Here is a 14,089-nt window from a genome sequence, read left to right as displayed (position 1 = left end):
CTTTGTCTCCCTTCTCCTTTTTTCTCTCTTTGTTTTGTTGCCTTTTTTTTTTTTTCACAAATGTTGTTCTGTCTTTCTCCTTCTTTGTTGCCTTTTTTTTTTTTTCCCACAAATGTTGTTCTGTCTTTCTCCTTCTTTTCCCACTAAGGCTTTTTTTTTTTCCTTGTTTCTCTTCCGTGTGTGTATTTCTTTTCTTGTATGTTGTTGTATGTTATATAGAGATATAGGAGGGGAAGTTAAGGGAGTTGAGGGGGTTGAGGGAAATTAGGGGGTGGTTAGGGTAGTTTTTTTTTTTTTTAAGGATAAGATTCCCTTTTTTTAGTTTAAAAAAAATTATATATAAAATAAGTAATAATAATAATAATAATAATAATAATAATATTAACTAATTAATTTTATACTTTAAAAAAATATAAAAATATAACTAACCTAAAATAAAAATATAAATAAAAAATAAAATTACTAGCTTATTTATAAAATTAAAATTAAAATAAAAATAAAAATATAATTTTGAAACTTTTTTTATATTATTTTAAATTTAAAAATAAGAATATCCTAAAATGTAACTTTATTTTTTGATTTTTTATTTCAATTTTTAAAATGAAATCTACTTAAAAATGAAATAAGAATTAAAATAATAACGGACCAAATATAAATATTTAATATCGAAAAATATATATAAAACTCGGGGAGGGTCAAAATCACGTGTCTACACCAACAACCACCAAAACACTTAAACAATGCTATAGTTTTTACATAGGAGTATACAGGTGTCCGAAATTTCTTTTTAGCAGTTGACTTCGAATTCTTATCAGGGACGAGGCCAATCACCTTCACCACCGAATGTCAGCTGTATGCAAGTTTACATCAAGACATATAAAAATCAAGTCATTTATTCATATGTCATGCGACTACACTTAATATTTTCAAGTTACTAGTACATATTTCAAGATACTAGACTCAAACCATTTTTAAATATCTAATTGACATTTTATTTCACTATACTTAACCATTTTCAAATAACTAGTAGACATTTCAAGTAACTATACTTACCCATTTTCAAGTCAATAAGTACACATTTCAAATCACTATACTTAACTATTTTCAATTAACTAAATCACATTTCAAGTCAATATACTTAATCATTTTCAAGTAACTATACTTTATTATTTTAAAGTTGTTAGTACACATTTCAAGTGACTACACTTAACCATTTTCAAGCATCAAGTTCACAATTTCAAGTAACTACACTTAACCGTTTTCAAGTCACAAGTTCATAATTTCAAGTAACTACACTTAATCATTTTCAAGTCACTACAATTAATAATTTTCAAATAACTTATTCACTAGTACACATTTCAAGTCACTACACTCAAACCATTTTCAAATAGCTAATTAACATTTCAAGTCACTATACCTAACCACTTTCAAGTAACTACACTTAACCATTTTCAAGTCACTAAACCATTTTCAAATAACTAGTAGACATTTCAAGTCACGACACTTAACCATCTTTTCAAATAACTAATTCACATTTCAAGTTACTACACTTAACCATTTTCAAATAATTAATTCACATTCCAAGTCACTATGCTTAATCATTTTCAAGTAACTACTTTACATTTAAAATAACTATACTTAACCGTTTTCAATTCACTACACCTAATCATTCATTTCAAGTCCCTATACTTAACCACTTTCAAGTAATTAATTCACATTTCAAGAAACTACACTTAACCATTTTCAGGCCACTGGTAACTGATTTCAAGTTACAAGTTTGCAATTTCAAGTAACTACACTAAACCACTTTCAAGTCACTACACTCAATAATTTTCAAATAACTTATTCTCATTTCAAGTCACTACACTCGAACCATTTCAAATAGCTAATTAACATTGTCATTAGACTTAACCATTTTCAAGCCATGTACTAGCATTTCAAGTCACTATACTTAATCATTTTCAAATAACTAGTAGACATTTCAAGTCACTACACTTAACAATTTTTCAAATAACTAATTCACATTTCAAGTCACTACACTTAACCATTTTCAAATAATTAATTCACATTTCAAGTCACAATACTTAACCATTTTCAAATAATTAATTCACATTTCTAGTCACTATACTTAACCATTTTCAAGTAACTACTTTACATTTAAAATAACTATAATTAACCGTTTTCAACACTTAATCATTCATTTCAAGTCACTATACGTAACCACTTTCAAGTAACTAATTCACATTTCAAGTAACTACACTTAACCATTTTCAAATCACTAGTAACCGATTTCAAGTCACAAGTTTGCAATTTCAAGTAATTACACTAAAGCATTTTCAAGTCACTACACTACACTTAATAATTTTCAAATAACTTATTCACATTTCAAGTCACTACACTCGAACCATTTCAAATAGCTAATTAACATTTCAAGTCACTATACTTAACCATTTTCAAGTAACTACACTTAACCATTTTCAAGTCATAAACTAGCATTTCAAGTCACTATACTTAATCATTTTCAAGTCACAAGTTCTCAATTTCAAGTAACTACATTTAATCATTTTCAAGTCACTGTACTTAATAATTTTCAAATAACTTATTCACATTTCAAGTCACTAGTACATATTTCAAGTCATTTTCAAGTCATGTATTAGCATTTCAAGTCACTACACTTAACTATTTTCAATTAATTAATTCACATTTTCAAGTCACTATATTTAACTATTTTCAAATAACTACACTTAATCATTTTCAAGTCACTAGTTATTTTACAAATGATTTTACAAAAATCACCGTTAGCACATTTGCAAAAAATTAATGATTTTGATTAGGAAATAAATAAATCTTTCCAATAGAATGATTCTGAATGGAGTGAAAAATACTATGCAAGCAAAAAAAGAAGGAAAAGAAAAGCATCTAAGAAATGTTCCCTCATTATTATCTTCATTCAACAATCAAAGTGCAAGGATAACAAATTGGATTATTCATCATTGATGCCTTTTACGAGAAAAGGAAGATATTGCATAAAACAAATAAGAAAAGACAAAACAGAAGAGATTGGAAATATCTAAAGTTTAGATATTAAATTTATCAATTTTTAATTTACCTCTGAAAACCACCAGAGTTGGCATAGTGGTTCAGCGCTGTGTCTCTTAAGCAAGAGGTCGGGGGTTCGATCCCCGCCTCTGGCGAATGGAGCAAACTCTGTGGTCAGTTTTCTACCACAAAATGCGCTGACCGAAGAACAGAGGATTAGTCTCACGGTTGCCGGCTGTGGGGATACCTTGGGAAACCAAAAAAAAAAATTACCTCTGAAAATTAGTCCAACTAACTTTTGAAAAGAAAAATATTACAAGTAAAAGTGAACAGAGAGAGTAGCTATTTGATGTGAGGCAGAAAAAGTTCCACATCTTGAACTATCAGACTCATATCAAAGTCATTTTCGCTAAACTTTTTTTTTCATTCAAAAGTTTTGAGGTGAAAGATTAAGGATCTATCTATTTTATGTACAAGGACAAGTAGACATTGAAAGATGCTTCTCAATTTACTACTAATACTAACACAAGGTGTAAACAGAAAGTGACAATGTGACCTTAAACATAGGTTTAAAAGAGGGCCAAAGTCTATGTTGCTTTTTCAAAATTGAAAAAATCCATTTTCCAACTTAATCTCTTCTATGTTTTGTACTACTTGATATTGATGAAAATATCACTTCATTCTTTTGTGGATGATGTATGAAGCATATTTTCGATGTTTAATATGTTATAAAGATCAAATCAAAGTTATAGAATCACAATAATTGAATATTCAAGGAATTCAATTTAAAAACAACTTATATAAATGCACCTCTAACAGTAGTGGTATAACAATAATTTTCAGGAATAATATTCGAAACAAAATAATTATACTATTGAATAGCTTGACAAGGTGATACATTTGCACAAAAAGATATAATAAAAAAAATATCAGTGAATTTTAACTACGTCCTTCATTAATGGGCCCAAGGGCATCCCAAAATTTTCCTATGCATTACTAGTTGCTCCTGTGCTAGAACTGTACCAAAAGATGACTTTCTTTATTTAGCATGATGTTAGATCTCAAAAAAGTGAAATACCAAAAAAATCAATATATCCTAAAAATAGAGTTCGCTACAGATTACGAAAGAACAAATGGAGATAACTCTTACCAAAGCCAAGCAGATCACTGGTTTGTGTTGGGCGGCGACGCTCCAGCGTGGGGAAGGGATCAAGGTAGCGGTAGCAGCTATGGCTGCTTCGCCGGCTGCTGCTGGCATTGGGCGGCGGCGCTCCGACAGCTGGGACGGCGCTGGTTCGGTTAATGACTGGCGACGGAGAGAACGACGGTCATGGTTGTTGGTAAGAAAAAAGATGAGAGAGGAGGTAGAGAGATGGGGTGCGGCTGTTTTTTGTTGAAATTGGGAGATTAGGGTTTATGTTTTATTTAAAAGGGAAGGGAAGGGTGGTGGGATCTCAACCGTATGATCAATTTTAATCAACGACTAAGATTAAACTTATTTTAAAAAGAGTTAAAAATTGAATAAAATTTTAAGTTAGTCACAAATTGACTATAATTATAATAAACTGAATAGAACTAGGCTGTTAATTAAATAAGACGTCGAAAAATAAAGTAAGCATGTACAAATTAATAATAATAATAATAATAATAATAATAATAATGGACAATGCATTTGTGAATTGTGAGTGTGCACATTTACAAAAAGAATTTTAAAAAAAATTAATAAAATTACGTGGAGAAGTATTATATTCAAATTAATGAATTGTAAAAGTGATACTGCAAAATAATTCATATATTTCAAAATCATGGATGTGACACGTCAAAAATCTATTTGAAGCAAGAAAATGGTACTAAAATAATTTGTGCATTTTTCTAAATTATGAATATGGCACGTCAATATGTATTTAATATAAGAATAATGTGCACAAAAATATTAATAATTCAAATCAAATAATTTTGAGAAAATAGAAGCCTAAAAGTAGTATCGAGAGGTCAAAATTGGGTGTCAACATCAGCCGTTGGATCGATTTTGACCAACGGCTGAGATTAAAATTATTTTAAAATTGGTCAAAAATGGAATTAATAACAATTTGCTTAAAATTGATATTTATTGTGAACAAGATGGCTAGAAAATAAACACATTGAGAAATTGAATTGAATTGAATTAGACCTGCTATTTTAATAAATGTGATAATGATGAGAAAAATAATAATATTCTTGTAAAATAAAACATATCATGTATGATTTTTGCTGCAATTAAGATTTCATTTTTTTTCTTGTTAATTAGTTGCTACTATTTCTATTTTATGCATATTTTCTTATTGGTTAAATCAAAAACCGAACCGTTAAGGACAAAAAATCGATAAACCAAAAATTAATAAAAAAAATACCTTATTGATTTGATTATTGGTTTAACTTATTTAAAAATCGATAACCGATAAACCAAACTGATAATATATAAAATCAAACCGAATGGGCCGATGCACACCCCTAATTTCAAGAAAAAGAATTGTGAAAAATATTTTTAATACTGACCGTTGATCAAATATAGTGAACTGTTGAGATTAAAATTGAGGAGAAGAGTCAAATTGAGATTATCAATTGGGTTAAAAAAGATTGAATTGGAAATTTCGATTAAGTTAATACAATGTATTAATATGATGAATCGTCGGTTAATTGGCTTCATTATTATATTTTCAATAGTGTTTTATTACCTCAATCATATGATGTTAACGTATTATTCAAAAGATTTGGATATATAGATTCAGTTAGCTAGCTTTTAACTACTATGTAAATCACTATACGAGAGATATGTATTTATACATACATACATATATATGTATATATATTTGATTGACTATCAACTTTATAATATATACTATATACATCACATACACGAATATATTACCTCGTAATGCATCGTATGTTATTTCTACTCTGTTGAATTATCTCTTAATTTATTGGCTTACATTATTATATTATAACTTCAACAATATATTATTACCTTGATCAATCGATCGTATGATATAAATGTATTCAATATATGTATTTGATTGACTATAAAATTCACAATATGTACAACATACATCACATACACAAGTAAATTACCTTATAATACAACATTTTGTATACATACAATGAAAAATTATCACTAAATTTAGCTTATATTATCATATTATAACTTCAATAATATATAATTTTTTTTGATCAATTGATCGTATGATATCAATGTATTCAATATATAATTGAATACATTTAATTTTTTTAAATATAAAAATTATTTATTAAATAGTAAATTAAAAAGATCAAATATCAACGGACAGTGTCATTTTCATAAAGTTAATTTTTATTTAGTTTTAACAAAACCGACGCTATCCGTCGCTTTTTATAAAAAATAAAAAAAATTAAAAATGTTTTCAAATTGCGACGGACAGCGTCACTTTTCTAGAATTAATATTTTAAAAAATAAAATTTATAGCGACATTGTCCGTCGCTTTTAATAAAAATAAATAAAAATAAAAATTAAATTTAAAAGCGACGGACAACGTCGCTTTACAAAAAATTAATTTTTATTTAGTTTTAAAAAAACAACGTTGTCCGTCGATTTTTATTAGAATAAAAAAAATTACAAATTGCGATGAACAACGTCGCTTTTCTAGAATTAATATTTTAAAAATGAAAATTATAGAGAAGTTGTCCGTCGCTTTTAATAAAAATAAATAAAAATAAAAATTAAATTTAAAAAGCGATGGATAACGTCGCTTTTCAAAAAAATATTTTTTATACAAAAGCGACGCTGTACGTCACTTTTTATAAAACTGAAGAAAAATTACAATAATTATAAATTGCAACGAAAATCGTCGCTTTTCTAGAATTAATAATTTTAAAAATAAAAATTTTAGTGATGTTGTCCATCACTTTTAATAAAAATAAACAAAAATAAAAATTAAATTTAAAAAGCGACGGACAACGTCGCTTTTCAAAAAAATAATTTTTATTTAGTTTTAACAAATGTGACGATGTCCGTCGCTTTTTGTAAAAAATAAAAAAAATAAAAAATAATTACAAATTGCGACAGATAACGTCGCTTTTCTAGAATTAATGTTTTAAAAAATAAAAATTATAGTGACGTTGTCCGTCGCTTTTAATAAAAATAAATAAAAATAAAAATAAAAATCAAATCTAAAAATCGATGGACTACGTCGCTTTTCAAAAACTAATTATTATTATTTATAAATAAATTACGACGCCATCCGTCGCATTTATTAATAAAAAATTATAAATTATTTTTTAATTAGTTGGTGCAATAATTCGGGAAAAAAAGCAACAGATATTAAGACGTTTGTCGTCGATTTTAATAAAAAAGAAAAAAAAATTAATATTAAACTAAAAAAGCGACGGACAGTGTCGCTTTTCTCGTCGGTTTTTATAGCGACACAGTTCGTCGCTTTTTTTTGCGTCGCTTTTTGGCCTTTGTTTAGTAGTGAGAATGGATTGTACTATTTCATTGTGGATGCTTCTAATCCTATTGTTCCTTTTTCTTTTTCTGCTACTTGTCACTGTTCTTTTCCTACTTTTGTTTCTCAATGTAATCAGTCTTGTATTATAAATAAATCTGATTTGGTTTGGCATCAAAGGCTGGGTCATCTTTATTTTCACAAAATGAAGTCTATTCCCTATTTGTCTGATAAAATTTTAAATTCTCAAGGCTTCCACTGTGATATATGCCCCAAGGCTAGACAATATAGACTACCTTTTCCCTTAAGTTTTACTCATTCTTTTTCTCTTTTCCAACTTGTCCACATTAATATCTGGGGTCCCTACATACTTCCACATACAATGGATTTAGATATTTCTTAACATTAGTTGATGATTTCACTAGAGTTACCTGGACTCATCTTCTAGCCTCCAAGGTTAGTGCAACTTCTCTCATTAAGTTTTTGGTGTCCATGGTTAGAGTTCTTTTCCAGTTACCTGTTCAGCATTTTAGATCTGACAATGCTTTTAAACTAAGGAATTATGTTGACCTTCAACAATATTTTTCTGCCAATGGTATTCTTCATCAAAGTTCTATTCCTCACATCCCTCAACAAAATAGGGTTGTGGAAATAAAATACAAACATCTTCTTGAAATCTCCAGAGCTTTGCTCTTCAGTCTCATCTTCCTCTTAAATTTTAGGGTGATTGTGTTTTAACTGTCACTTATCTTATTAATAGGTTTCCTTCTGTTGTCCTTCACAACATCTCCTTATGAGAAGCTCCATGGCTTCCCCCTTTATATGTGCATTTGAAGAGTTTTGGTTGTTTATCCTATGCTGCCTCACCTAAGCCCGGTAGGGATAAGTTTCAACCAAGATCCATTCCTAGCTTCTTGTTAGGATATCCCAGTGGTAAGAAGGGTTACAAATTATTCAATCTTTCTTCTCTTTCTATTTTTTATTCCAGGGATGTTATCTTTCATGAACATATTTTTCCTTATCCCTCCTCCTCTACTTCTTACACTTTCCTTCCTTCTCCTTCTGTGTATGATGATCCTCCCATTCCTTCAGTTCCTTCCCCTCATGTGGTCAATGATGTTTCTCCAGCTCTACTTGAGACCACTCCCCCATCTACTTTTGCTCTTCCAGTACCTCCCAGAAGGAGTTCTAGAGTTGTACATCCCCCTTCTGACTTACATGATTACATTTGCTCCAGTGCTACTACTCCTTTTCAAGTTAATTCTAAGGTGTCCAATGTTGATTTGCATTTGCATGAGCCTCATTTTTACCAGCAGGCTACTTCTAATACTGCTTGGCAAGAGGCCGTGCTACACGAAGTTAGAGCTCTTGAGTCAAATCATACTTGGGATATTGTGCTACTTCCTCAACATAAGAAGGCCATCCCTTGTAAGTGGGTGCACAAGATCAAACAGAGATTTGATGGTACTATTGAAAGGTACAAGGCCAGAGTTGTTATTAGAGGTGATACTCAGAAGGAGGGTGTGGATTATCATGAGACATTCTCTCTTGTGGTCTAATTGACCACTGTGAAGTGTTTACTATCTCTTGTTGCTAAAAATAATTGGATTGTGTTCCAAATAGATGTGAACAATTCTTTTATTCATGGGGACCTTCATGAGGATGTTTTTATGAAGATCCCATCTGGCCTTCAGGTCACTTCTCCCTCTTTTTTTTCTACTCCTCTGGTTTGTAAGCTCAGGAAGTCTCTTTATGGCCTCAAACAAGCTTCCAGGCAGTGGTTTTCCAAACTGTCTGATGCTCTGTTGTCTTGTCACGACCCCGTTTGGAGTCATGATGGCACCTACCACATCCCACCGATAGGTAAGCCGATACCGTAACCCAAAGCTATGGCAATGGGTTCCCTTGGTAAGAACGTCCAACATGGACTCTATATATGGACACAATATAAAATAATATTTATACAACTAAGGACAACCGACATTCAAACATAAATCACACCACTGGATAGTATTAATACAAGAGCTTCTAAACTTGACAAGAGGAATTTACAATCTCAGAATCTAAAATGTCTTAAATAATCTCATACATTTATCTTGAAAGCAAAAGACAAATAAGGATAGAGAAAAAAGAGGGCAACTCGATCTCCAAGAGCTCACCCTGTCTCCGAATAGTCAACCCGCACGAACTAGCTCAACAGCGGCAACTAGGACCTGGGTCTGCACCAAAAAGGTACAGAAGTGTAGTATGAGTATTAAAACACGGGTACTCAGTAGGCATTATTGACCGACTTAGCTAAATTATAATATAAGGACGATATAAAGTAAGACAATAACTTAAACTCAAATGATAGGATTGAACCTGAATCTTCTTCGATAATACTACATAAAATAACTAATCTACTATAGCAATAGCATAGAGTATCATATCAATAAATACCATAATCGTCATGCAAATGCGTACTCATTTTGGAAGCGCTAAGTCACATATATATAATAACAACCATATATTTACCATAATCAACACTAACCATCATTAGAATATAAAGCACAAGAACTTACCATGACGTCCCATACCATCGGGAAGCACACAACAAAGAACTCATCACGAAGTCCCATACCACCGGAGAGTACACCTAAAGATCAATCCATTAATATATCAAGACACAACTACACAAGCACATAGGTGGTTGGCCCGACATGGCCTAACCTTACAAATATCATTGCATATAAGTAAATTTGCCCCACTTAGCATCATAATATTCTTACCTCTTCCGGATTCACCAGGCATTCTCACAATATCACATATTCCTCCGAATTCGCCGGGCATCATCACAATATCACATATTTCTCCGAACTCGAACCAGACATCGTCATAATACCATATATTCCTCCGGATTTACCGGGAATCATCAAACTATTATATATTCCTCCAAACTCAAACCGGGCATCATCTCATGTTATCTTTCAAAAGAATCTGCGAGTCTTATCTCGCTTATATATGTGATACCCGTTTAGAAAGTCCGATGCTTGGCTCTGTTCCTATTGCATATGAGTTTCCTGAGGTATTTCCTGACAATCTGCCTAGTATTTCCCCTGACAGTGAGATTGAGTTTGCTATTGACCTTGAGCCTGGCACCCGACCTATTTCTATGGCACCCTACCGTATGGCTCCTGCCGAGCTTAAAAAGCTGAATTCTCAGCTTCAGGATCTTCTTGGTAAGGGTTTTATCAGACCGAGTGTGTCCCCATAGGGATTTCCTGTTCTGTTTGTAAAGAATAAAGATGGTTTCATGCGTATGTGTATTGATTATAGGCAGCTTAATAAAGTGACGGTGAAGAACCGTTATCCTATGCCTCACATTGATGATTTGTTTGACCAGCTACAGGGTGCAGTAGTGTTTTCTAAGATTGACTTGAGATTTGGGTACCATCAGTTGAGGATTCAGGCTGAGGATATCCTAAAGACAGCTTTCAGGACCCGGTATAGTCACTATGAGTTCTTGGTGATGTCTTTTCGGCTAACAAATGCCCCTAACACGTTTATGGACTTGATGAATCGTGTGTTCAGACCTTATCTAGACTCTTTTATCATTGTGTTCATTGATGATATTCTTGTGTACTCGAGGAGTAATGATATGTTTCATACATGATATGTTTTATTTTACGAGAATATTATTATTTTTCTCATCATTATCATATTTATTAAAATAGCAAGTCTAATTCAATTCAATTCAATTTCTCAATGTGTTGAGTCAGTATCTTTCTCAGACATGTGGTGTCCAAGATGGGTACTATGGTAGACCCGACTCAGGCCAAAACTCACACTTGGAGAACTCGGCAATAAGCACATGCTCTCGCAAAACTTGGAGCACAATCCTGAAGTGTTGTGCATGCTCCTCATTACTCCTCGAGTACACAAGAATATCATCAATGAACATAATGACAAAAGAGTCTAGATAGGGTCTGAACACATGATTCATCAAGTTCATAAACGTGACAGGGGCATTAGTCAGTTCAAAAGATATCACCAAGAACTCATAGTGACCATACCGGGTCCTGAAAGTTGTCTTCGGGATATCCTCAACCCGAATCCTCAACTGATGGTACCCGAATCTCAAGTCAATCTTAGAAAACACTACTGCACCCTGTAGCTAGTCAAGCAAATCATCAATGTGAGACATAGGATAACGGTTCTTCACTGTCACTTTATTAAGCTGCCTATAATCAATACACATACGCATGAAACCATCTTTCTTCTTTACAAACAGAACAGGAACTCCCCATGGGCACACACTCGGTCTAATGAAACCCTTACCAAGAAGATCCTGAAGCTGAGAATTCAGCTTTTTAAGCTCGGCAGGAGCCATACGGTAGGGTGCCAGGCTCAAGGTCAATAGCAAACTCAATCTCACTGTCAAGGGAAATACTAAGCAGATCGTCAGGAAATACCTCAGGAAACTCATACGCAATAGGAACAGAGCCAAGTGTCGGACTTTCTACGCGGGTATCACATATATAAGAGAATAAGACTCACGTATGTTGACACCCAATTTTGGCTCGCTCTTTCCCTCTAATTAATTTTATCGATGTTCTTGGCCCAAACTAATTTCAAAATTAAAATAAAAAATAAGACATGCATTTTTATCTCTATTTTTATAGGTTTTCTAGTTTTCTATCATATTATAAAAATTTTAATATAATTAAATATTTTAACAAATAAAATAAAATATCTTTAGTGATCGCATTCGCATTTTTTTTCTAATTTTATTCTTTAGGCTATATTATGACCATAGATATTTATGCTTTTGTTATATAAAATATATATTTAATATTTTATTATATTCTTATTTCTACATATATATACAAATTATGTCTATAATTTGTATACGTTAAATTAAAAATAATTTTAGAATATCGGAAAGCATTGATAAAATTAATTTTAGTAGAAAAAGAGTATTTGGGCTAACAATAATTCAATTTCAACTTTTATTTTATTGTAACCTCAACTCTTATTTATAAATTTTAGCCATGGAGCCTAAGAATTGGCCCATAATTCAGTACAATTTTCATGTCCGTTTCATCTTTTCCAATCAATCTAGCCAGTCAATTTGTTTTTAGCCCATAGATCCGAAATTTTCAATCTCATAATTTATATTTACATATATATTTTATATATTTAATTATTTTTTATCATTATTTAATTTAAATCGTCCGGGCAAAATCAGACGAACAAAAGTAGTCCCTCTAAAAATTAACTTTTCTATACTGTCCATATATATATATATATACACACATATGTTTTATTTATTATTAATATTTATAAAACACTTGTTCTTAGCCGTCCGATTAAAAAATCGAACGAATTAAAATAATCAATTTTTAATCAGCTTATATATACTTTATTATTATTTTTAGAATATTTATTCACGGATCAAAATTAATCAAGGAACCAATACAACCAACAACTGTCTTCCTCTCCCCTAGGCAAATACACGTTTTTCCTTCCATCAGCATCAACTCTTCCCAAAACAAAATAATTTTGATTTTGATTTCCTCTCCTTCGATTTTCCCGTTGGCCCCTGCAAATTTTTGGTTTCAAGTCCGGATTTGCGGATAAATAGTTACATTTTTCACTCTTGAGGAGGGGGGTTTTTGACTGGAGGGTGAAGGGATTGGGGTTTTTTTGGATTTTCAAAAATAGAAGAGGGAGATTTAGAAAATTGGGGGAAATCCGAAATAAAGGGACTTCTTTGAGAAAGGTTCAAAACGGGGTTCTCGATTTCGTCGGGGGATAAGAGAGAAAATTAAGATTTCAAATTCGGAGAGGGGAGAGCACACATTCAATTTTTTTAAAAATCTTTGGTATTTTCTTGATTCCGAGATTGAGTTCCAAAGTCGAGCTCAAGCCGGAAACTTGACGTTGAAGCCTCAAGTTTGCTGCTCAAAACAAGGTAATGACTCGGCCTTCATCCCTTTTCCCTTTCATCTATTTTGGCTATGTGAATATGTAACTTATTTGGGTTTTAAGTATATGTTGGTGTTGTTTCTTGTTCTCTGCGAGTACGATTCCTGAATATGGGGCCTTGTTTTAAATTGTCGACTGTTCAATATATGAATGTTTAGTGTGAGGAGTTCATCTCCTACCCTGTTTTATATTTTACCAAATACATATGAGTTTGAGGAGTCACACCACTGTACATCGCCCTTTTAGGTGCATATTTGTTTCATCTACTCTCTTTATATTATTAACAGATTGAGTTTTAGGAATATACAAATCATCGAATATGGATTCGAATCACTGTTGGAAATATCTAGAATAAAAGTCAACTAAAAGTATGGTTTTTTTTTTTTTACAAATTATCTTCTTTGCAGGTCTCGTAAAAATCCATTCTTTTGTTTGCGTTTAGAATATATTGATTTTGTGTTCAAAATCAGGAACTAGTGTTCTGTTCGTGCATGTTGCGAATAACTTTCGGTGTGGCTACTACGTTCACGTTGTAATTTTTAAGACTATGTAAGTAATTAGGATCCCTATTGCTCGAGATGCATTAAAAACCAGCATAGTATTATTAATACATCCTTCTCCGTCTG

At 31.6% G+C, this 14,089-nt stretch overlaps 1 protein-coding gene and 1 non-coding gene across 2 annotated transcripts; both read right to left on the bottom strand.

Annotated features, from left to right (window-relative positions):
- Positions 1-628: 628 nt before the first annotated feature.
- LOC107845502 lies at positions 629-4,435 on the bottom strand. The gene is made up of 3 exons (XM_016689865.2): positions 4,190-4,435; positions 3,110-3,286; positions 629-850 (listed from the first exon to the last, which is right to left on the bottom strand). Exons 1-3 carry the CDS (start codon positions 4,295-4,297, stop codon positions 812-814), a joined length of 324 nt encoding a protein of 107 aa, XP_016545351.1. The 5' UTR covers positions 4,298-4,435; the 3' UTR covers positions 629-811.
- On the bottom strand, positions 2,914-3,003 carry LOC124886916. Its single transcript, XR_007044317.1, has one exon. It is a non-coding gene; the product is annotated as a small nucleolar RNA snoR26 (small nucleolar RNA).
- Positions 4,436-14,089: the final 9,654 nt, after the last annotated feature.

This window comes from Capsicum annuum, chromosome 8, assembly GCF_002878395.1.
Source record: "Capsicum annuum cultivar UCD-10X-F1 chromosome 8, UCD10Xv1.1, whole genome shotgun sequence".
Lineage (NCBI taxonomy): Eukaryota > Viridiplantae > Streptophyta > Magnoliopsida > Solanales > Solanaceae > Capsicum > Capsicum annuum.
This window is presented reverse-complemented; position numbering and strand designations above follow the sequence as displayed.

Bases quoted from the DNA above. Each gene is read 5' to 3' on its own strand.
- LOC107845502 (XM_016689865.2), bottom strand. From the start codon at position 4,297: ATGCCAGCAGCAGCCGGCGAAGCAGCCATAGCTGCTACCGCTACCTTG. The intron at 3,287-4,189 runs GTAAGAGTTATC...TGGTTTCCCAAG, and splicing joins CAGTGATCTGCTTGGCTTTG to GTATCCCCACAGCCGGCAAC. The intron at 851-3,109 runs GTAAATTAAAAA...ACTTGCATACAG, and splicing joins AACTCTGGTGGTTTTCAGAG to CTGACATTCGGTGGTGAAGG.